Below are 24,836 nucleotides of genomic sequence, written 5' to 3'. Positions count from 1 at the left end.
ATATATATATATATATATATATATATATATATATATATATATATATATATATATATATATATACATACAAATGTAAAAAATAATTACATTTATTTGATAATATTTAAATAATTATTTTATTTTTATATTTTATTTGTATTTAATTTATTTTAAAAAGTTTTAATTTAATAAAAACATGTTAAAATATGATAACTACCAAGGTGAAACTTAAAACTTTAATGTGAGAGTTCCTGGGCCTGTAGAAATAGTTTTCTCTCTCTCTCTCTCACTCTCTCTCTTTCTCTCCATTTCACTTATGCCTTGTCTTGCGGTCTTTGTATTTGGTCACTTGACTACTTATGTGACTTATTTCCTGTATTTGGCCCAAGTGTCCAAGCGAGGATGAAGACCACAAGTGTGTCTACAACTTTTCATTACCCGGTGGGACACACTTATAGTGTTGTAAAAAACACAAGTGTTTACAGAGTTTGGATTTTAAAATAAACTTTTAAATGTCGGTTCAGTATTCCCTATAGGCTAACAGATGACACAATTTAATTGCTGGTGCTTCTAATTAAGTGATAAAAAGCAGTTGCAAATGATGTACAAAATAAATATACTCACCTTTGCATCAATAAAACGTGTAGCACTTTGTTTTACTACCAAATTATATGTAATATCTACATTGGAAAGGTTTCTGTGACCTCTCGCGATCTTGGCAAAAAGTCTCGCAAACAATTTATTTCCAGAACATGATTCATGAAGGGATACACTAAGCCTTGAATCCCGCTCCGGAGCGGTATTTGAGATAGTGTGGATTTAGTGTGCGTTCATGGGACTGCGCTTCAGGGAGAGTCTTGTGCGCTTACTTCCTGTCGCTCGCACGCACTCTGAAGTGGCCAAGACCACAAGTGTGGGTATTTGGACAAGGCTCTTAAACGTAACATCCATGCTGAGTAATAGGCCTAGGGGTAAAATCTGTGTTAACTGAATTGGATGTTGTCCAGGCACGAGCTTTAAGAATATGTTTAGGGACAATCAGAACTTCCCCAGTGTGTGCACTTCAGGTTGAAGCAGGTGAAATGCCTCTGTAGCTACAAAGGAAACAACTGGTAGCCAACTACTGGATTAATTTAAGAGGGCATGGGGAAAACCATCCAACGAAAAAGGTGCTACAGAATTGTTGGGAGATGGAGAGGAGGAAAAAGGAAAGTTTTGGTTGGACAGGAGATTTAATAGCAAAAAAAAAAAAATGGTAGCTAGTACTGTGGTGTGGACTAACAAACCAATCAGGACAATGGAAAATACAGAGGGGGACATAGAGCTTCTAATAATAATAGGCAGCAGTGGAAGTACAGATATAGTCAGTGAATATTAAAGATATATGGACAATATGTTCAAAGATAGTTTTACAGATGGATCGAAGGATTTACAAACAGAGGCAATGGGATCTGCTGTATATATATATATATATATATATATCCCTAGACATCATGTGGGAGTAAATAAAAGAACATCTTACAGCTTAAGTGTGTATACAGTCGAATTATATGCTGTATTAATAGCATTAGAATGGACATTTCAAGCTAAACAAAAATCTTCATGTTATAGGAAAACACCCGACAGGACTATGTGATGAATGTCTGGAGGAGGAAACAATTAAGCACATCTTTATATGATGTAAGACATATATACAAGAAAGGCAAGAGTTCAAGAATCAGCAACGAGAAATAGGTATAGTAGAGTATAATGTTAAAAATATAGTAACATATGGAAATAATGACCAAGGGCGGAGATATTTGTTTAATTTTATAAGGAGGACTGGACTGGAAGGACGAATTTAATTAAGATATAATAAGTTAAAGTGAGACAGCAGATGGCAGTAATGCAACACTGTGGATGCCAACTGCCGCAAAACTCCAACGAAGAAGAAGAGAAAAGGGGTCTTTCCATAGGTCTTTCTCATGGTCTTTCTCCAACATGGCAACCCAGACACACGGAACTGAACCGCTCAATCAAATCTTCGGAAGCATGTGACGTAACATGGCCAATAAGCTGTCAGTAATCCCCCGGTTATTGTAGCGGGAAACTTTATGATAAACAGTATCGTTCCAAAAACAATGTGAACATTAAATGATTTACAGCATATTCATTTTCCAACTCCTTCTGTATGGGTAAGTCTTTTGCTTCCCGGTTTTCCATCACTTTTACTAGCAGGTTGAACGTTTCGCTCGGTTGCCATAACAAACAAGCTAACGTTAATGAGCTAATGACGAAACCTAGAATCACACACAACAATATAAACATTTTCACTCTCTTCAATAACAGCCTGTTTGTTTATAATGCAGCGCGAGCAGTCTTTTCTTTCTCTCTTCCAGACTAGTTTAGGTTGTGTATCAAATGTGATTTAACATTGTTTATTTGTTTGTAAGCAGTTATTCTTATAATAACAGTTGTATATAAAGCTTAGCACTAATTCTGATGTTTTTCTCGCAATGTTTCAGTGAATTATGGCTCATAGACTGACTAAAGAGGAGCTGGATCAGCAGTTTGAACAGTTCTTGAAAGAGGTATAATCTTTTGTTAACTATTGACAATTTTCTGTTTAACTACGTCTGTGTATATACTGGCATATGATATGTAAAGCCTTTGGGAAGTTTATGCTTCTAGTTACATGACACGTGTATTTTGCAAATTATTTTATAAATCTTCTTTATGCAGTGTATTAATCGAAAGACAACATACATCACATTATTGTTGGGCATTAGTATTCCAGGTAAATTTTATTCTGTTGTATATTTATGCTTTTTTTCCAGTCCGTCTCTGATGACTCTGTTGATTTGGGCACCAGCACCAGGCACACTAGTGTTCTTGACAGCTTGGGACAAGCACCTGTCAGGCCAGTAAAGAAGGCTTCAGTGTCTGTGCCGTGGTGGCAGGATGATGATGACAGTGAAGAGGGACCAGGTGAGTGCTGGAATCAAAAAGGAGCTTGTCTAAAATCTCCAGCCAAATCTTTAGCATAATCTTTGTCCTGGGCATGAAACCCAAAGGTTTACGGTTCAGACCTTGAGAGAGTTTCTGAGATATCCTTTGAGCAAGACACATTATCTAAAAATTTCCAGGGATGCATGCTCTTCTTGTAATAAGTGTATTGTGTGTGTACGTGTGAATAGGAAGGTGTATTCATCTAATAATAATCTTGGGGGTTTAAGCTAAAAATATTGAAGTGTAGACATTTGTCTACCCGAAGGCAGCAAGCACAAAGCAGTAGACATCATAAATTATGCAAAATCAACTAAAGATGCAGATGTGTCTTTAGGGATCCTGATGACTATGAATTGCACTGCCTTTGTTTCCAAATGACTTGCATGTAGCTCGATTGATTCATTTTAGCTGTTTTTTAAGCAAATTATTTTTCTGACTAGAATAAATTAAATAGAATAGCTGACTGTTGTTGTTTTATGTTGTTGGCTTACGTATTAAAACTCAAAATTGTACATATCAACTGATGCATATGTTTTTTGATATGATTAGACTTGATTTAGTCTTCACCTGATGTTAGTCATCTAGGCAGCCTAATTACTTCTGCGATTGGAAGAGTTCATTTTCTTGTTACGTTACATGCTCTTAATAGGCTTGCTTTGTTTTTTTGGATTTGGGTTTCCCAGTGCCTTTGCATTTGCTTTCATGTAAATTGACTTTGCAGTTAGTCATTTAGCAGATGCTTTCATCTAAATTGACTTACAAATGAGGAACATAAAGCAATTTATCATAGGTGCTATATCAGCACCTAACACAAAATATTGTGGCAAAGTCTATTGGATGTCACAAGTGCATTTATATCTAAACAACAGTAAAGTGTGGCATAATAGGAAAATACCTAAACTAATTGTGCATTGTTCTACCATCAAGTCCCTCACTGGTTAGGGTGTTGTTTACTACATAAACACATTACTTGTTTCTCAAAATCCTGAGATAAGACATCTTCATTTTCACTCTGAATTTATAAGGTATGGGAATGATTCCTGATATTTTGACACTCAGTAGTGTATTGCTTTGTGTTTTCTCTCAATGCATTTTGGGTTGGCAGATTTTTTTAAGTTCTAAATATTGTCTGCATGACTGTTCAGAAGTTTGGGGTCATTAAGTTTTTTTCTTTATTTAAAAAAAAATATATTTATATTCAGCAAGAATGCATTAAACTGATCAAAAAGACAGTAAGGACATTTATAATGTTAAATAAATGGTGTTCTTTAGAATTTTTTATTCATCTCGAAATTCTGAAAAGTATTACAGTTTCCACAAAGATTTTATGACACATTTTCAACATTATTAATAATAAGTAGAAAAATATGTTTGTTGAACACCAAATCAATCAGTATATTAGAATGATTTGAAGCATCATGTGATACTGAAAACAGGAGTAACCATCAAAGGAATAAATTCAAGCATTTGTTTTAAATTATAATAATAATGATAATATTTCACAGTATTACTATTTTTAGTTTATTTTTAATGAAAGATTTAAAAACATGAAAAATATTACCAACCTTGAACATTTGAACAGTAATGTGTATCAGTGATATATTTGCTTCTTTAAAAGAAAAGAGCTTCATAGTCAGAACTAAGAGACATTTTTATTGTAAGTCTAGTTTTCTGTTCAACAAGTGTGTTGTAAACACAGTGTTCTGTTTTAAGCAGTAAACAAGTTTTGTGTCTGATAAACAGCAATATTTCCAAGAATGAAGGTTTTGTTCATTTTTCCTTGAAGCTCTGAAGTGCTGTGCACAGAGATGTATCATTTGCTGATATTACTGTTCAGCGTTTCAATAGATGAAAAATTCTGCCCCACAGGGACCACTTAATATGTAATTTGTCCAATTTCCCATTTTATCCATCAAGCTGTAGTAATTCTTTCTTTCTTTGTATTTGACATAATCATCTTGTCTGTGCACTCTCTCTTTTTTATTCTGCTTTTCTCTTTTTCCATCCCTTTTGCAGAAAAAGCCCCTAAACGCAGTTTTACTAAAATTAAAAAGTCCCAAGCTGTGGACCCTCAGGTGGAATCCAGACACAGAGAAAGCCCTCCTCTGGGTACATCTTATTCATTAGTCAATCGTGTACCTTAAAGTGAAGTGTGTAATTTTTGTGCCATGCAACATAATAGCAAAAAGTACTGTTTTCAAACAGGTTTCCTGAAAGTATTGTAACATTGAAAACTACACACTTCACCCTTACACCATAGTATTACTTGGATATTCCTTTAGCTCTTTAATGGATGTCAATGTGTGTCCTGTATTTATTATTTAGGTTTTTTTTTTGTTTGTTTTTGTTTTTTTTTAGGTTTCACACTTGAAAACAACAAATTTAGAGTAGCTGGTTAAAGCTTTAAATGTCATTTTGGTTTTTTCTGATCATTGTATGATTTTAACTCTCATTTGGTGGCGTCTACCTGTTTTACGAACTTCTTTCATGTTGTTTTTCTTCCTTTGTTCATTCCCCTTATAAACCATAGTCCCTATTAAACCCACCCCTAAACCTCGTAGCAAAGCACTTGATAGAGTGATGCAGTTGTCCAGTCAGAGGGCATTCCACAACACGAGTCCTGAACATGATGCAGTAAATGAGAAGATGCTATCACCTGACCCTAGTTACTCTTTAGAGGAGCAGAGGGTCTCAGAGGAAGACTCTTGCTGCGTACCAAGTCCAGCATCTGATAACCCCTCCAGTACATCAGGACACAAGAGTCCCATTCACTCTGGTTCTGATAAGTTGTCTGTGGAATCCGATGCTAGTGATTCAGTCGAGAGAGCAGATGGTATTAGTAGAATGTTATTTTGATTTTCAATGTTTTGTGGGAGTTTACTTACCATTATCGGCTTTATTTCTTCATAAGTTTACCTTAGTACATAATTATACGCAGTAATTAAGCACAACAGACCAGAGCTGTTGTTTTGGTTATATGTAATTGCAGCTGCAGTGTTTGCAGAACCAGTTTTTGCTGTAAACAAATCCTTGGAATAGTGCCTGTTTGAAGAACATGTAGTGCCAGTTAGTAATTTCTCTGATGTCTAGTTAATTGAATATGTGCTGCTCAGAATAATAATGTGCCACACAGAGGGCCAATATATCAAACAGGGGATTTACTCATAAGAATTTTCTATTTATTTGTACTTTTTAAAGAAGTCTGATAAACTATGTAGACATTCTTTTCTATGTTTTGACATTTTGAAATTTTTTAGAAATGCATGTCACTGAATTGCTTCTATTCAGTGGCTAGTGAAATAAAAAGTCTATTCTGGATAGTTTTATTTATTTGAAGAGTAAAGAACAAACAATAACTTTTACAGTATGTTGTACTGTTTAAAAAGGTCTGGTTTGGAAAAATGGTCTCTGTAATACTTATGTTTTCTTGACTTGTAGGTATGTCATCAACAGGAAAGTCCTTCCTGAAGTCTCTAAGGAAGACTCCGTCCATTAAGGAGGTGGATGAAGAACAGCCAAAGGAGCTATTCTTGGAGGATAAAGGGAATAGAGACCAAGTCATCTTTAGCAGAGACAGTCTTGAGCCTGAAGGTCAGACTCTTTAACTATTTCATAATATTTATCTTCACTCTCTTTATTTGAGCTGTAATTGCTTGTTTACAGATTCTGTGATGGTGTCTGGTATGGTATCAAGTGCAGGTGTTCTAGGGCTGGATACATTGGATGAGGATGAGAATATCAGGTTTTTATCCAGCCTGAAGAAAGAATCCTCTTCTTCCATTGACTATCCCAGAGTGAATCAAGAACAGGAGCCATCCACCCCCACCAGCCCACAAAGGTGCACCAAGAAATAAAAAAAGCTTTATGTGACTTAAAGCATAATGAATTCCAAGGATGCTTTCTGTGAAGGGGTATTTGCATATGTCCCTTCTTTAAATTTAGTTTCACCGTGTTCCTTTCAGAAGAGAAGAAATGGATTCAACAAATGAAGAAGGACAGAGAAATAATAAAGACTCTGCTGGTAAGAGCAAAGCAGAGAGAATTTGAAAGGGATGTGTTTTGTTGTTATTGCTTTCCGAAGCAATAAAACACTTGTATATTGCTTCTCTGTCAGCATCGCCTGCATATAGTGAAGATTTTGAGGAAGAGGCCAGCGAGAAAAGTGACGAGGTGCCTCAAGAGAAGGTGAATATACATTTTTAATGCACTTTAAGCCTATGAAACGAGCACTTCCTTAAAAACTGGTGAATTCAGTAGTGAGTTATCTAGAGATGCATGGATACAAATGCAGGTCCCTATCTACATTTTGCCGTATATGCTAGCTGAGAAATACTGAGTTAATATTAAACAATATTTTAAAGCGTGCTGGACAAATAATCAAAGTAGAAACAAAAGAGTTTGCAAATATTTCACAAAAGATTTAAATTGAATGGTGAACTTAGTATGTTTTTATTTTATTTATTTATTTATTTATTTTTTTTACTTAATCATTTTTATTTATTGATATTTTTATTTATGCATTTGTAAAATAATTATGTAAAGTGTTTTTTTTTAACACATTTACACTAAAACGCCAGTAGTAATCCATCTCTAAATTAATATTAAATTTGATAAATTCTTATAATGACAAAAGGTAATTACTGTAGTCACTAGTGGCCTAGAAAAAGCTGTTTTATTCTACATTAGGTCAGTCACCTTCTCATGGGGGGCTGCTGGGGTCTTTTATAGAATTATAGATGACATTATTTGTTGATTGATTGATCGATTGATTTACAGTATTAGGGAGAGAACTAAAATAGTCTTAGCTGAAAACCATAAAAAGGATTATAGCACATTCTAATTTGCATTTCATGTCCATAGGTCTCCGTAATCAAAAATACAAACTTGTTTGCTATTTTGATTTTTGATTTTTTTTCATACCTTATACTACATTTCATATTTTATAGTATAATATGTGTCAGAATATGTAATATATAAAACATAATGTAATTTTACGCTCCCTAATTTTAACCATTTTTTTTTTCTTTTTTTTTTTTTAAAGAAACCTGAAAGACAAGGGATGCTGGCTAAAGGTAAACAGCAATTTACAATTTACAGTGAGTAATGTTGTGAATGGTCATATCAGGAGGTGAAAGGCTGTTCTTACTGTTCTTATATCCCAGTGTCACTGCATGACTCTCTCAATTCCATGGATGGAGCATTGCCTCCTGCAGTTCCCAGTTTGGCACCGGGGAAAGAAAAATGGCCAGACATCAAACAAACAGGGACGCCAGCATTGGAACCTGCAGGTTTGAGAATCTGTTTCTTTGCTTCAAGCTTGTATTGTTGAAGTAAACTTGCAGCAAGTGATTTAACATTTTCTCCACCATATCTAGTTCAATCATATGGTCAGAGTGGAGGGAGTGAGATGGAGGCACTGCAGGAGGCGTACAGGCAGATCAGCAGCTCAGCAGGAGAGTGTGAGGACAAACGAGCCGAGGGCAGCAGGACGCCCCTCTCTCTCTCTACACTTCAGCCTTCCTCCACCGTGGAGTCAGGTCAGAATCAGCACCTAGTTAATTGTTGCCAGTCACCGTGGGCATGTCTGGGCTTTAAACCTTTTGATTTGCAGCTTTTCCACCACAAATGCTTCCAGTTATGCTTGAAACCGAAGGACGTGAGGTTTTTAGCATTGGCTTTGTTTGCAGCATGAGTCCCGCTAGCTGACTCTAAACAACTCGATTTTGTTGAGGATGTCACAATGACTATTTTTCCTGGAATCCCGAAGTCTTCTATTGGATGTCTTTCACTCTGATCGAATTTGAACGGAGGGGGTGGCGGACTAAACTAGTGCCTCTGGCATTTCTTTCTAATTCTTTCTCACATGTTTTTCAGTGCCTTGTTTTGGCAGCAAATCCATGTAAAGCTTGCAGAAGTTTTGTTCTTTTTGTAAATATTTAGCATGAAAGAGCAATAAATTATTGCATTATTAAGATCAGCCCCTTTACAAGCACTATTTCTTAAGAGCACATTATACTTTTATTTAGGGATGCATGATAAATATCGGCACGATATTAATGCGCATCTCGTCAGTAAAGCCAGTTCTGTAATCAGCGGTAAATCTCTACACGTGCGCGCTTTCACATGGAGCAGCATTTCCTACACTGAGCCGATTTTCACTGACAAGCTGCACAAAACCACAATCATATTTTGTGCATGTTTTGCGCAGCTTGTCAGTGAACAACCGCTCGGTGTACCAGCTTTACTGACTGGTATCGTGCCGATATTTATCATGCATCCCTACTTTTATTCAGAAAGGATGCATTTAATTGATCAAAAGTGACAATAAAGACATTTAGTACATTACAAACCATTTCTGTTTCAAATAAATGCTGTTCTTTTGAACTTTTAATTTATTAAATAATCCTGAAATAAATATCATGGTTTCCACAGAAATATTAAGCATCACAGCTGTTTTCAGCATTAATAAGAATTTTTTTTTTCCGCCCCAATTCAGCATATTAGAATGATTTCTGAAAGATCATGTGACACTGAAAACTGCCGTAATGGCTGGAGTAACCACTTACTGGTCACTGCCAAGGTCCAGAGAGAGACAGCCGTGCACACCAAATCCCTATCATTCTAAATAAAGCTTACCACTGAAAATTGGCTAGTGTGATTCCAGCCTAGGTGAAATTTTTGTCACCAGGGTCTCTTTTATGTACCACAGATTTACCCACTGCTGAGGAATTGATGCGTCCGATTGGACCAGACTCTGGATTCACCCGTGGCTTCTCTCTCCATCCCATAATGTGAGTTCGCTAGTTACCTTCACACACTATGAGTCATGTGTTCTCATTTCAGCAGCTTTAGAAGTTTTTGTCTTACAGTGAGGCTGTGCCTCGAGGAAGCGAGAATCACAGTCCATTAAGGATGTCTTCAGACGGGAGTCCTTTCAGTTCTGCTAATGAGGGCTGTGGAGGGGGTAGTGCAGCTGGTCTTACAGGAGATGAACATCCAGCCTCTCTTCAATACACTCAGAAGAGCATTGCTGAGGAGATCAAACGGCTGATGCAGGAACAGGACAGCTCCTCCGTGGAACCACCTCCTGTCAAGCCCAAGAAGCGCCAGGTTAGAGACTCCGCTATTATGAGTCATTTGCCTCATGAATTTCCTCTGTAAATTAGATCCTGTCATTTCTGGGGTTTTGATAAATGAAAACAGAAAGATAGAAGCACGGACTCTGCAAAGTAAATGAGGTATAATTTTAGTGACTAACTACTTGGCTTCTTTATTCACATCAAATGTGATAATCACATTTATGAAGATTATAATGGAATATTAACTTCTCTCTCAGGTTCCTGCCAGAAACACAGCTTACTCTAGAAAAACTCCTGTTCTATCAGCGAGGGCCAAAAAACCTGAGAGCAGGCCATTACCCAGAGCACCTGCACCCAGCAGAACCAGCCAAGCTGCTAAATCTCCATCTCCTCTAACACAGAGGAAAACTCAGAACCAGCCGCTTAAAAAGACTCAAAACCTCAGCCAAACACAAACAGTCAAAGGTACCTGGGTTGACTTCATCAAAACTGTCATATTCAACTTCAAAATTAAATGACACAAAAAAAATGCATAAAGAAAATGACTTTTTTTTTTTTTTTCATTATCATTTGTTTTATACATTTTCATTGCTTTCATTAAACTGTAATATTTTCATGACAGCTGACATGACTTAAATACTCATTAAATATTCTTAAACACTTTAATTTAATGCAAACATTTATATATAATTATTTACTAGGGCTGTCAGTCAGTTAGCAGTTTTAATTACATTAAATTAAGATGTGGTAATTCAATCATAGTAAATCACAAATGTAGATATTCACCAAAATAAAGAAATTAATTACTGTAATTATGTTAAAGTAATGAGAATTTAGGGGGAAAATAAACTTAAAAATCATTTTAATTGTTATAAAAAAAAATGTCACAATTGGAAAAAAAACTATATATAAATTATATTTAGTTTTTCTTATAATTTTTGGCGTAAAAGATGCCTGTTAAATTCACAGCCATATTTGCTTGCTTGGTAATAAATGGTCATCCTGAGATTTTTTTGCGTCTCTTACAGGTTTAGACACAAGGTTAGGACCAAGCAGTGAACTGGTTGCTACATTCCTACAGCATCAGGTTGAAGCCATCAGTCTATGGGATAACATCCCTCCTCGAGCAGACAGGATCACACCCAAAGCAGTGACAGGAGTAAGTTAACTGGGATTGAATCAGAGCATTGGATCAAAATCCCCAAGCTCATTAACTTCCTGTTCTGTTTGTCAGCACCAGGTGATGCAAGAGAACATGGATGGTGGTTCGACCTTTCAGCAGGAGCGCTCATCACTGGAGCGCTTCCGTCTCCAGCTCGCACAAAAAGAGAGAGAGCTCCATCTGAGGGAGGAACAATTACGGGAGAAGCACAAGCAAGAGCTTGCAGCCCTCAGACAGGAGAACTACGTGTTACAGAGCAAGGTAAGCCATTGTATAGCTGTAAAACTTACAGAATATATTCAGAAAATTTTTAAATATAAAAAAAACTTTTGTTCTTTGGGGGATTATTCTGCCATGGCTCTACATCACCGGTGGGTCATTTTGTGTGGTCAGATTTTGTACAAACCTCAGGGAGCTGTCTGCTTTACCACTTTATAATTGCTTCCGACAGAGAACTTAAAAACCTCAAGTTCATCTATTTTTTCTGGCCTATTTATCCAGCCTTAAAGCACACATGATCTTTTATTTTGTTAAAAAACCAATAGAAAACCCTAGCTCTCCTTAATGTGAATGTGGGGAAAATTGTATGCCACAATAAATGTGTTTAGTAAAAAGGGTAGTCTATACTTGCAGGTGAATGCTTTGGTAAAGTAATCATAACGTCTATAGCAAACATATTTCTGTGGCTACTCTCCCCATGGAGATTTTTAATTGTATGCTGTTTAAGAAGCTGTTTAATATTCTTAGCAATGATGAATTGTGCTTTTAGCACAAATGCATTAGGTAAGGTTTATTCTACGCATTTGTTTGAATACCCTCACAGACTTATTAAACAGAAAAAAAACATTGTTTAATAAAAGCCATGCTGTGCTCAGTATTTGGAAGCGCATTTTGTTGCACTAGCAAATAATGACCCTCAACAAAAGTCAACCTTGGATTCAATAGGAAACGAACATAAACATGGGACATGGGGGCATGCAGCATTTTATTTACCCTTCTGGTGAAGTTTAAAAAGTGATTATTGACAACAGATCTAATTCTTATATAAAGTGCTTTTGTCAATGGCACCATAAACATATTTGAATGACAATTGTTTCTGGAGCAACCTGGGGTTAAGGGCACAATGGTGGTGATTCACAGCTCACTCCTTACTGAGCCACTAAACTATATCATTAGACCTTTTGAAATTGTTAAATAACCACCTAATCATGATTAGTTGATCTAATCAGGCTTATTTAAGATAACAATACTCATAATTCATTTTTAACTTCCTATTATTACTTGATTGTAATGTAAAATAAAAGAACGTAAAGCAAGTCTACAAAGGCTATTTTTTCCACAACATTGGCATTGCTGTACATTTTGAGCTACAGAATTGCCCTTTCTGATGCAATAGTGCTATGTGAATGCTCCATACTTTACAAATCTTAGGAGGTTTTCTGAATATGATCTAAGAGCACAACAAGTTCTGTTCACTTTTACATGTAGCCCTAATGTTTTTGCCAGGTGACCAGCTTCAAAGGAGGTGATGAAATTGTTTCCTCCAGATTTAGAACAAAGAGAATATGAATTTTTCAGACTTTCTTCCTTTGTGTGAAAAAAATAAAACCCTTACATTTTTACTGACATGAGCAAAAAAATACAATTAAATCATTAATCACAATTATTTTCACAACAGTTACCTGCCATAGTGAAATCATTGTGATTAAACAGCCATATTTACCTGGAACTAAAATGTTGTTGTTGGTTTTTTTTTTTTTTCAGCACAAAAAGCAGTTGTTTTAATGAAACTTGTAATGATTCAAATTATTTGTTGCTGCCGTTTTGTAACCAGTTCATTTACATGGACCTGTCTAAACCAAGAAGCTTAATGAATTGGACTTACCAAAGCTATTTAAGATTGACTGAGAGAAGGACAGCACATCTCTGCCCACTCTGTTGAAAGGCTTTTGCAAATGTTACAGCAATGGAGCAGTGTCACAAAAAGAAAAGTATTAAATGGAAAAGCTACAGTATTAAAAAAAAAAAATATCTATTTCCATGCTATTGAAAAATGTTTTTAAGTTGGTAGCATCGTTATTTTGTTACTGCACCTAAAAACTGTGCCTAAAATCTGAGCAAACAATCCTCATTTATCCAAGCTGCAGTAGGTTCTGAACTGTTAAATGCTAATTCCATAGCTACACCTTGCCGAGGAGGCCAGTAACAAGCGAAAGTGGAGTTTTGGCGAAGCTTCGGACCCTGTGACTGAAGAGAAACTCAAGCTGATAGAGAAAGAGATGAAGGAACAGGAGACTCTGATTCAGGGTTACCATCAGGTAAGTCTCTCTCTTTTTCTGGCATATGTTAGAATGAGGCATGCTGAAACATGGCTCTTATGACATGCATTCATTATTATGCACTTATTCCTATTCCTAGATGTTTTATTTAAGTGAGGTCTTACAAATGTCAGTGAATGATACAACACAAAACTCAGTAGTCTCTTATTTTTTAGATAATTTTACAGCATAATGAGGCATGTAATTAAACACAGTTCTTTTAAAATGACACTATTACCACTATTACCAGAATTTATAATAACGATGATAATTACTTCTCACATTTTCTGTAATTACAGAAGAACTCATGGCCTTTCCAGAAACTAATTCCAATTCATTTTTATTTTTATCTGGAACTATATTCAGTGTAATATGTGCACTAAATATATTAGAATTTTGGTCATTAGTATTCATATGCTACAAATACGTTCAGAGCAAAACATGTCTGAAACTTCTTTCTGATGATTTAACTATAAAGGAGAATGAGAAGCTTTATCTGCAAATGAAAGCGCTCCAAGCTCAAAGCAAACAAAACGAGGAGGCTTTGTTCATGGAGAACCAGAGACTTCTCACTGAGCTTGCCCTCACCAGGTCAGTGCTCTAAAAGTGTGTCGGTAGAGTGATCTAATACATATCACAGCGGGTTGCAGCAGCTCATAAAAGAGCGGTACATATTCATTCCCCAGGGACCGACTGAACATGAACAGCATTCAAAGAACCGGAGCGAGAAGCATTGCTGACCAAAGCTTCAACATTGCAGATTTGACAAGTCAGGTACAAGCCGCACAGGTAATTGATCTGCAGTACGTATGTCAAAACCTAGTAAGCTGCCTACCTAGGTAGCACTTTAGGTGCATTCCTGATACAAAAGTCTTTGCGTGTAGAAAAAGGAGGAGCGACTGCTAGATGAGATCCACAGGCTAAAACAGGAGAAACAAGCGCTGCATGTAGACCTGGAGATGATGAGGAAAGAGCGGGACCTTGCCAGAGTTCAGGCTGTCTGTACATCAGGTAAGAGCTTCGGATGTGGAAACATTATGGCTGCAGTCTATTTTTAACAATGTCTTTGTCATCTTGATGGCAATAAGCATCTGGATATATCTGCCAGGTGATAAAGGTTTCGAGCTAAAGATGCTCCAGGAAAAACATAGAGAGGAAGTCACAGAGCTGAAGAAGAGACTGCAGTGGTATGCCGAAAACCAGGAGCTACTAGATAAAGATGCGGCCAGACTCCGAGCCGCCACCGCCGAGACTCATATGCTCACTGAGCAGGTGGAAAAGCTAAAAATGGAGGTCAGCAAGAGGGCCAGTGAGCAACAAAGAAAGGCAAAAGAGAGAGCGGGTGAAGCTAAAAGAATCCAGGACCTGGAACGACAGGTCAGACACACACTCTCCACATACTTTTGTTGTCTCATTCTGCTGGTGCAGCTCATTCAGGGCACGTTCTTCTTTGTTTGCTGAGAGGTGGAATTATCCAACCGTGTCTGTAAGTAACAGACCATCTGTCTGGATAGTCAGTTTTCCAAGCACTTTCTGTTTACCACCTTCTCTTCATGTTAAACTCCTTTCTTTGGCTGATGTGCACCTTGATGACTAAATGAATAACTTTAAATTTAATTGGCTTAATGGTTAGTGTGCTCTCTCTAAGTTGTGTTGCTCATGTAGGTATCGAGTCTGGCATGCAACATTTCCCAAACCCTTAAAATTGCTATTCCATTTCCTGAGTGTACAACAATAATTAACATTAGCTGCTTCAATAGAACTTTTTTGTATTCTGTTCCATCTATCACTCATGTTTCCATTTCCTGATTCAGCTCAAACAGATGGAAGAGCTCTTGAAACGCAGGCATCCAAACTCCCTGCCAGCCCTGATCTTGGCCGCTGCGTCTACCGGAACAGAAGATAATGGATTGGATGTTCGTCCCCCAACTGCCCCTCATTCCTCCCAGACAGCAGCTCTGTTGGAGAGACGTGTCCATCGACTGGAGGCGGAGCTAGAGGGCCACGATGAAGCAGCCAAACGCAGTCTCAGAGCAATGGAACAAGAGTATCACAGAATCAAAGTATTAATTTCAGATTTAGTACAAAAGGAATTTAGTTTAAAAGCACTGAACGTTCAATCCGTACAATCTATAAAATCAAATCAAGTTTGAACTAATTGAAACTTGGTGATGCTGAGCTCACGGACTGAAGTACAGTGTTTTCCTTCTTAATTCGTAATGGAGAAAGCAACTCAAAACTACTTATCTTTTTTCCAAGCATGTTATTTACCAGAGCTCACAGCTGGATCAATCTATTTCCAGAAAAAAAGGTTTGCCAAGGAAATTAGGTTTCTATTTAAAGTCCTTTGCGCAGGGCTTTGAGTGTGCTATCAGAATGGCATCATTTCTCTCATTTTTAAAACCTGCTGTGTACCCACATGACTTATTATTATTATTATTATTATTATTATATTATATTATTATATTATATATTTACTTATATACACACTACACTAATGTTCAAAGATTCAGGGACATTAAGATTTTTTATGTTTTGGAGTGTCTTATTTTTTACCAAGGGTGCATTTATCAAAAAAACAGTGATATAGAATGAAATATTATAACAGTTTAAAAGGCTATTTTAATATATTTCAAGATGTCATTTATTCCTTCCATAGCAAAGCCTAATTTTCAGCAGCCATTACTCCAATCTTGCGTTACGTGTTACGTGATCATTTTAAAATGCTATTTTTATGGAAACTGATCTTTTTTTTTTTTTTTTTTTTTTGATTCATTGATGAATGGAGAGTTAAAAAGAACAAAATTTATTTGGAATAGAGGTTAAGTCAAATCACCTTTATTTATATAGTGCATTTAACAATGTAATTGTTAATTAAATACGTAAATAGTGTGCCGTTCTCCCCTGGCCAGAAGAAAACAAGCAGTTTAATTCTATGTTGCCACAAAGTCAGACTGTGCAGAGGACTCATCTTTCGTAACAGTTTTTCATAACAATAAAAGTATACTTTTGTTTGTTTTGTTTTTTTTGTATTGACCTCAAACTTTTGAATTTTAGTTCAAAATAAAACTAAAATGTTTTTGTTTTTTTTAAATTGAACAATATTGTAAATATCATTGTTATTGTAATGCACATTTTATTAGTCCATAAAAACTGTAGAATTTGTAAGTTTGGTTTATTATTATGAATCAGTTCAAACTGTCCGCTTTAGTGAATTGTTACCTTTTAGCAGTATGTTATTTTGGGCCAGCTCAATTAAATATGTCTGCATGTGTCCTCTCCATTTTCAGCTGCAGTATGAACAGCAGATCTCAGATCTGGAGCAGCGATTGGCTGAGAAGAACCAGAACAATCAAGTCATCTCATCAGAATTGTCTGCGTCACAAACTCAAGGGTTGAAAGCAGAGATGGAGCAAGTGAAGAAGGCCTATCAGAAGCAAGAGAGTTCCCTCAAGGCAGAGGTGGCATCTCTGCAAGAACAACTCCGCCAGGCCCAGTCTTTGACGCAAGCAGACAAGCCTGCCCGCAGCCCCTCACGCCACCAGCTCAATGCAGAGGCAGCACAAGCAACCCGCATTGAGAGACTGACCCAGGAACTGAGCTCCAAGAGCCGCACCATTCAGGAGCTCAGCCGTACTGTAGAGCGCCTGCAGAGGGAGAGGAGAACCATGCTGTCAGGTCCTGGCTTCGAACGTGCCACCAATGAGCACAAGCGACATTTGGGTACAGCCAAAGAGCCCAAAAAACCTGCAGCTGAGACTTTCCCCCCTACCCAAGATGAGAAAGACTATCATCCCGGAGCGTTCTCAGGATCACACATCTCAGAGGTGCAACTGGAGAATGATAGTTTTAGGATGAGATTGGAACAGCTAGAGATACAGAAAGAACAAGAGAAAGCTTCCTTGCAGGCTGCAGTCGCACGTGCACAGAGTCAGCTCCTCAGGTAAAGTCTTCTGGAGTGCTTCAGTCATGTTTTTATAAACCTATAAAAATATAATTTCCTATACTTTACAATAAGATACAGGCAGTTGGGGGTGAGTGGCTTAAATGTGCTTAATTGTAAACTATTGTTGGATCGCAAAAAAGCATAATGGTCCTAAAATAAAATAAAAAATTAATTAAGCTTTATTTTCATTATTATAATAAAAAGTATTATAATAATATAAACAACATAATAACATTTATTTTATAATAATATAAAAAATATGAAGAATTGAAATGTGCTGTAGGATGTAAAGAATGTATATAATTTTACAGTAACATTATTATTCAGAATCAGTCATCTCTGAATCTCAATTAATGACACGCATTTAATACATTATAATCTTTTATCTTTTTTTCAGGATTCAGGAGCAGAATGCTGAGCAGCTTGCCTCGGTCAAGGCTGAGCATCATAAAGAGATTGAACGCCTCCTGGCTTGCCATGCCCTTGAGCATTCCTCCTCCAAAGTCGCTGAACTCACCAGTCAAGTGAACACACAGGAGGTCAGTCACTCCAACAGTTCTATTTATATGGCTATGTGCATTTATTTGGTCCTGAGTGTTGCCTTGGCATGGTACTAGAAACATCAAGGTCATGGGTTTGTTTGCTAAGAAATTGTTTTTATAATTGTAAGTAACTTTGGGTTAACTAAGGCATCATATAATGAAGCTTTGAAATCTGAATTTCTCTATTCAGATCATAGTGCAGCATTTACAGGGGCAAGTGAAGGAGCTCCAAGGAGCCAAAGATGCTCTGGCTGTGTCTAAGATCAGAGAGGAAACCCTGCAGAATCAGGTAGTGAGTGAGAAATGGCCACAAAGGTTTAGTACGGAAGAGGATTAGGGCCAAGCAATAGCAAAAAAAATAAAAACCATCTCGAGATTAAAGACGTTAAATTTCGAGAAAAAAAGTTGTTAAATTTAAAAAAAAGTTGAGATAAAATGTTGAGATTAAACTATTTAAATTTCAAGAATAAAGTCATGTTACGAGAAAAAAAATTAAATCATTATTTTTAGTGAATAAAGTTTTGTTTTGAATGTTGAGAATTAGTTAATTTTTTTTTGAGAATAAAGTCATTGTTTTGAGAAAAAAAGTTGTTAAATTGCAAGACAAAACTCGTTACATTTCAAGAAAAAAAGTTGAGAATAAACACACTCATGTCACCCCACCTGCAGACACTAATTAACAGAGTCCAACGAGATGAAATGAACATGACACGAGTGTTTATACTCTACTTTTTTCTCAATTTAACTACTTTTTTTCTTAAGTTTTTCTTAAAAGTAATTTAATCAGTTTATTCTCAACATTTTATTTAGACTTTTTCTTGAATTTTTTTTAAACTTTTTCTCATTATTTAATGAGTTTATTCTTAACATTTTCAGTTTTTTCTGAAAACATAAGTTTTTTATTTTTGCTTGTCCCTAATTCTCTTCCGTAGTTTAGTGATTCAGTTTCCATTCTTTTTTTAAACACAGGATTTTTCATTTCCTGTTATGTGTATGTCAATAGCTGTCTAAACTTCTTGAAGAGCTGAAACAGGCCAAAGAATCTCACAGTCCTGAACTACGACACTTCACTAGCCTGGAGCAGAAGATTCAGTCCATGGAGCTCCGTTATATTCAGCGTGAGAAACAGCTTCAACAGGTAACACTCTCCCACAATCCCACACACACCTACACGCACTATAAATACACTTCAGTTCAAAATCTAGTTTTCTGTTTCTCTACAGTATATAGTTGTCTTTAATGGATCTCAACAGCAGTCTGTTGATTGGCAGCCTCTGCACCATGATTGTGTGCACTGATGTCAGGTGGCGTTGTGTTTCCAGGTGATTGCAGACACACGGCGGGTGGTGGAACAAGAGCAGCAGGGTGAGGTGGAGCGCTGGAAGAGACTCGCTCAAGGCAGGGCTAAAGAGCTGGAGGTCTTCAGACTGGAGCTGGACTCCATACTGGACGTGCTTCGTGAACTCCAGAGACAGGGTGTAGTCATTCCCATCCCAGAACACACCTCCACCACCACCCACACATACCTGCCCCTCCGATCCTGAGTTGTCTTTGCATCACTCAGAACACTCAAATCTCTATGTCTCTGGCTAGCAGAATTCCTGTGACAGAACTAATCATTGATTTAAATCTGTGGGAATATTTATGATTATATATTGTAAAAACCTTATTTAATTATTGTCAAGGAACATGCAGGGTTTGTAACATCAAATACAAACAATTTGGTGTTAGTAATTTGTAGCATAATCCAAATGTTATGTAATATTAAAGGTAATTGTTATTTGCACATTTTGTCCTGTTTTGCTGCTCCTTTGGTTTTGCAACATCTGCTTGAGCAGAATCCAGAAAACCTGAACAAACAGCAGTAAAATTGCGGTTGATACACCACACACATAAGAGTTATAAAAATGCTGAAGCTCAACCTAAAAGTACATTTACACAACAAATACTGCAGACGTCATGATTTATTACTCGTCTTAATGCTGGGCTCAGAGGACATGGTCTGAATGCTAATAAACTACTAAAGAACATAAATTGCGTGAGAGGCTGGAGATGGAGCTGCAGTGTTGTGTGATAATTGATAAGAGCTGATCAGCATGCAGCACTGTTTATAAACACCATGGGTCCTGATAAAATATAATTTAATTGGGCATACGGGATACATTTGAGGAGAAGTCGTGGAGTACAAAGAATTTAAGTGACAAATTTACTTCATTTTTTCTCAAGCAAAGTTTTCATCAGTGCTCGTTTTTATTTCATTGATAGTTAATGACCTGTACTTTAATATACTATATTATATACTATATAATTTTTAAAAGATTAAAACATTGTATGTGATCCCATAGTTCTTCACTATAAATTACAACAGTATTTTAAAGACAGTATTTAAATTTTTTTTTTTTTTACACACTATCTGAAGAAATAGGTGGTGCTTTCTCGTCACCTGTCACCTGAGTATTCTCAGTGGTTGCCAGGACATTGCTCAGTGGTTGCTAAGTAGCAACTTTCTAATCCAAGTTAAGACATTCTGTTCTCTATATTGGTCCTTCAATGTACGTCTATTTTATTTTTCACCTGTTTTATCATCGATCAGCTTAAAAGTCAGGTCAAAAAGTTATAACACAAGCTGTATAATGTGAGGTTTCTTTCAGGTGTGGATTTATATTAAAGTTTCACCACGGGAAGGTTTGCACTGAATTTTATTGGCATATAGGTGTTCAATAAAATGGGAGACAGAACTGAAGTATTCAGTTGTTCAGGCAGCTGTATTCAGACAAATACAGAGAGTTAGTATGCAAGTATACTCCAGATATTCTGCAGAAAGCCACTGATTCAGCTGACAGGTGCAGACAGCGAGCTATTTTCTACTCAGGCATTTGCTCACACAACAAGGCCAGAGAACCAGGCAATTTGCTGCAATTTTTCCATTAGGCTACATAAGTACAATGCTGCATAAAGCATCTTCCTACTGCACATCAAGAGATTTTTTTTTTTTTTAAATCATGCTGATAGTAGAAATGAAGTGTGAATCAATAAGGCATTGCAATCTACTGGAATGTCTTCCTACAACCGGAAACAACATCCTTGATTTCATTGTTTTTCTTTAAATATCTGGCATTTTCTCCCAACAGTCTTAGCATGTTGTCGCTGCTTTCAAGAACACATTCCCCAAATCCCATTCGTGCAATCCCACCTTTTTTTATCTTGCGGCCTGACATCATGAGTCACTGTAGACCCCAGATGTCAGAAAATAGCTCAGCCTTAAAGCGTGCGCTGCAAAAGCAGAGCTTTTGAAGCAAAACACCATCACTCTTCACTTTTAGAGATCACAGGCTGAGTTGAAGACAATAATGGAGCCATAATGAGTGAAAAAGGCCATCTTTAAACTGGTGGATTAGTCGATGATATGATGGGTACAGCGTGGACGGGCCTCCTCCATTATGATCGGTGGATCGCCTAGTAGTAAATCTTCATCCCCTAACACAGAGTTCAGTTCTGAGTTCACGAAGTTGGGGATGTTAAAATGTGCCAAGAGTGCCGCCTCTCGTTCTGCCCTGGTGTCCATGACCATGCTTTGCACGGCTAGGCCGACCGTTTCCACCTGGTTTCTGGAGTCGCCGCTGCCTGTACATCCATGGGCGGCACCTGCAGTGGCCCTGCCTCCTTCTCGCTCTTCTTCGTTTATGTAACAGTGAAAAAAAGACCGGGACTCTTCCAGCAATGGGCGAGAGAGACTCGTTCGGGTGTCTGCCTCACGTTGGCGGCCCAGACCCTCAGCGCAGCTTGTGAGACGCATTCGTTTCTCATAAGGCTCCGTGGCCCTGAGGGATTGAGACAGGAGCGTTGAACTCAAAGCCTCATCACCAGGTTTAAACAGCTTTATTTCCCTTTTCTAATAGAGGTGAAATGAGCACCGGTGCTTCTGGAGTGTGGGAGTACCCTCATCTTATATTCTGTCCTCATTCTGTGTCTTTGTGTGTGTGCAGGAGCACATATTCCTATCCTCTCTTTTCAATGATCTTGAGTGTAAGAGGTTTCTGTTGGTCTGTGTTAATGGATGACTCACATCTATAGAGCAGTTTAATTAAAAGAGCACTAAACAGACTGTCAGCCTGGCCCCTAAGCTTCCCAACTGCTGCATTAGACGAGAGGCTGGGGACTAATAGTGCTGCACTATTATAACTGAGTGTAATTACATGCAATAAACAATAAACGCTCTTAGAATTATTTGCCCAATACATTTGAATGTAGAAGGAGGACATTATTGGGCATTAATTTGCTTTTAAATTAATTTTGGTTGGTTACCAGAACACAAGACAGAGATAATTGTTGTGTTTGTGGATGTGCATGCATATGGGGGCATTTGTGTGCATTAATAAACATAAGCATGCGACAAAACAGATGCAAGGATTGATTGGATTAAAACAGCATGAAATTATTGTCGTAGTGCCTGTATTTCTGAGTTTATGAAGGTTAAAGTTGCCAGACTACATGCTAATTGGACCAAGCTTTCAGATTGTTGTTGGTTTAATCAAAGTTTCCTGAAAAGAATCTTTGTTGGTCTAAAGAAGTGTTACATCGGGGACACTGACCTAGCAGAGAGCTAATGAGAGTGAGGGAGGCCGCAAACACGGACACACACACGCAGAGAAAGCTCTCTCTGCAGCTAAGGATAATGAGGCAGCTAGGTGGCCAAAACGCAGGCAGCGGGAAACAGAAAAAACGTGCTGAAACACTGGCTTTGTCCAGTACATCGTGCTTGTGGTGCAGATGTGAAAGAGATGAATTGACCTATTGGGTATTTACACTGTCTGCACTTTTGTTTGGTCTGTTCTGTCCTGTACTTGCCACAAAACCTGATCAACAAAACTGGTATTTCACAGAAAATTAAAATATATACTTACTCTGGGTGTGGTGCCCCTGTTTTGGTCAGAAGAGTCAGAACAAAAAACATAAAAATCACAAAAACTGCAAGACCCACCCAAAAGCCGATCACAATGGAATCTGCAGGAGGAAACAAAGATGAGATGTAAAAATGCAACTGTATTTTTTGTTACTGTCTCTACTGGCATTACCCCAAATTACTCAAAACAGGAAATAAAATTTTGATATATATATATATATATATAATTTTTTTTTTTTTTTTTCAAAATTTTATTTCCTTATATGTTCATATAAAATATGTGATTTTATATGTGTTTATATGTATGTGTGTATATGTACACACACACACAGATAATATGTCACAATATATAAATGCTACGTTTTAATGTCATACATAGTGTAGCTATAAACGATTATATTTATATATATATATATATATTTACATAAATATCTGCATAATTGTTACTATACTCTATGCTGGATAAACTTTTATTCTTTACACATTTTTAAAGTAGCAATTTTATATTTAAACATGCATCTTACAGTATCTTACTGTCCCACAGAAAAAGACAAACTGGAAAACGCATCTATGGACTAAATTGCAGCAAACACTTACATCGATGTGCTTTGAGTCCCTCAAAAGACACAGGTTCTTCGTCGTCGTAGTATTCGTAGCTCCATTCATAATTGTGATTTGGTATACTAGTGCTGTTTAAATGCTGGAACCTCGGCATCTTCAATCACAGATCAAAACTGCTAATAAGAGCGCTTACGGGAAAGAAACATCACCGTTTCTCACAGCAGTCGGTGCTACAACACAATCATCTGCTGCATCCAGAGCTGAGAACGGAAGCAGCTGTTTTAACACCAATACTGCCAACAAATTCATCCTTATCCTGCGAACATCTCACGGCTGTGCTCAAAGGCAAAAGTCAGAAAATGTGGTGTAGGTGGGCGTTCTGTAAGTACCGCTACTCGTGAGGTCTCCAGCGGGCTCGAGAGACCGGGCTGAATATATGATGAGATCACGCATCTCTCTCATCCATCAGCTCGCGCGTGAATGGAGAGAGTTCACGCGCCGCGGGGGGCATTTGAGAGCGCTTCTTTCTATCTTACTTTAAATATTTTACAGCCTATTATATTTTTTTACATTCATAATATACGCTTAGCAATTGTCACACTTTTACTTTAATATTTTCGGTACAGCATAATTTTAATTTTTTATTTATATTCTTTCTGTATGGGCAATCAAAGACTAAGTCTTGCAATAAAAATCTATTACATTTACACTATTAATGTCTAGGAAAAAATACAGCTCATCGAAAGTACTTTTCTTTTTTGACAACATACCCCATTGTGTTACACTATCCACTTATTTTTCAGCGCGAAAGTAAGCTATTTTCTGTGAAGGTGCGAGACTGATTCATTAGCCGCTGAAGGTTAATGAGTAGAAAAATAACAAAGTACAGTAAACGGTAAAATAATTTGCTTTTCAAATCAGTGTGTTTATACGACAATACTTTAGGATAAAATATACGAAACAAATAATGGGGAACGAACTTACACCGGAAGCCCCGCACATTTAACGTTACGTTATGGAGGGGCCCGCTCGTGTATAGGTGGATTAATTAAGTATTTTAGGGGTATCGGCAACATTTTTAAAGAAATATGAAACGATTCATGAAAAGGGAGAAACCAAAAAGTCAAATAAATACCAGATCATTGTTTTGGGCAAAATAACTGGACATTAATTCATAATTCGTTTTAAAGTGGCAACTTAACTTTTTTTTTTTTTTTTCTTTTTTTTTTTTTTATATAGACTCATGACAAGTTCCAGCTGTTAATATCTAAACCTTTCAAACGTGGGTTCATACTGTAGTGGTTAATACCAACCTCTTTTAACCCTTTAAATCCGAGGTGTCCCACAGGCGAGATCAT

General features: G+C 37.0%; 2 protein-coding genes across 9 annotated transcripts; one reads left to right on the top strand and one right to left on the bottom strand.

Annotated features, from left to right (window-relative positions):
• The first annotated feature begins 1,960 nt into the window (after window positions 1-1,960).
• Window positions 1,961-19,800, top strand: cep162 (centrosomal protein 162). 8 transcript variants are annotated; one of them, XM_042741446.1, is made up of 28 exons: window positions 1,961-2,153; window positions 2,484-2,549; window positions 2,796-2,946; window positions 4,984-5,076; window positions 5,498-5,800; window positions 6,406-6,558; window positions 6,667-6,805; window positions 6,930-6,988; window positions 7,082-7,152; window positions 8,009-8,039; window positions 8,130-8,255; window positions 8,343-8,504; window positions 9,677-9,758; window positions 9,837-10,077; window positions 10,304-10,511; window positions 11,075-11,205; window positions 11,281-11,469; window positions 13,389-13,526; window positions 14,005-14,117; window positions 14,213-14,315; window positions 14,411-14,537; window positions 14,635-14,903; window positions 15,341-15,589; window positions 16,817-17,469; window positions 17,870-18,011; window positions 18,205-18,303; window positions 19,018-19,152; window positions 19,337-19,800. In XM_042741446.1, the coding sequence occupies exons 2-28, from the start codon at window positions 2,490-2,492 to the stop codon at window positions 19,556-19,558; spliced, it is 4,449 nt and encodes a 1,482-aa protein (XP_042597380.1). In that variant the 5' UTR covers window positions 1,961-2,153; window positions 2,484-2,489; the 3' UTR covers window positions 19,559-19,800. The 8 variants fall into 8 exon arrangements, with proteins under 8 accessions (XP_042597380.1, XP_042597379.1, XP_042597378.1 ...); XM_042741445.1 differs by having other exon boundaries at window positions 6,631-6,805; window positions 14,213-14,300; XM_042741444.1 differs by having other exon boundaries at window positions 1,962-2,153; window positions 6,421-6,558; window positions 6,631-6,805.
• An 898-nt stretch (window positions 19,801-20,698) lies between these two features.
• mrap2a (melanocortin 2 receptor accessory protein 2a) lies at window positions 20,699-23,936 on the bottom strand. Its single transcript, XM_019119373.2, has 3 exons — window positions 23,515-23,936; window positions 22,919-23,018; window positions 20,699-21,835 (listed from the first exon to the last, which is right to left on the bottom strand). Exons 1-3 carry the CDS (start codon window positions 23,630-23,632, stop codon window positions 21,409-21,411), a joined length of 645 nt encoding a protein of 214 aa, XP_018974918.2. The 5' UTR covers window positions 23,633-23,936; the 3' UTR covers window positions 20,699-21,408.
• Window positions 23,937-24,836: the final 900 nt, after the last annotated feature.

The sequence above is a fragment of the Cyprinus carpio genome, chromosome B16 (genome assembly GCF_018340385.1).
Source record: "Cyprinus carpio isolate SPL01 chromosome B16, ASM1834038v1, whole genome shotgun sequence".
Lineage (NCBI taxonomy): Eukaryota > Metazoa > Chordata > Actinopteri > Cypriniformes > Cyprinidae > Cyprinus > Cyprinus carpio.
The sequence above is the reverse complement of the archived record's forward strand: the minus strand, read 5'-3'. Positions and strand labels throughout refer to the sequence as shown.

Excerpts from the sequence above, each read along its gene's own strand:
- cep162 (XM_042741443.1), top strand. The coding sequence starts at position 2,490 with ATGGCTCATAGACTGACTAAAGAGGAGCTGGATCAGCAGTTTGAACAG. Across the intron at positions 6,806-6,929 it reads ACCCCCACCAGCCCACAAAG|AAGAGAAGAAATGGATTCAA; the intron begins GTGCACCAAGAA and ends TGTTCCTTTCAG. Across the intron at positions 11,470-13,388 it reads ACTACGTGTTACAGAGCAAG|CTACACCTTGCCGAGGAGGC; the intron begins GTAAGCCATTGT and ends CTAATTCCATAG.
- mrap2a (XM_019119373.2), bottom strand. The coding sequence starts at position 23,632 with ATGCCGAGGTTCCAGCATTTAAACAGCACTAGTATACCAAATCACAAT. Across the intron at positions 23,019-23,514 it reads GGGACTCAAAGCACATCGAT|ATTCCATTGTGATCGGCTTT; the intron begins GTAAGTGTTTGC and ends TTCCTCCTGCAG. Across the intron at positions 21,836-22,918 it reads ACAGGGGCACCACACCCAGA|GGCCACGGAGCCTTATGAGA; the intron begins GTAAGTATATAT and ends TCAATCCCTCAG.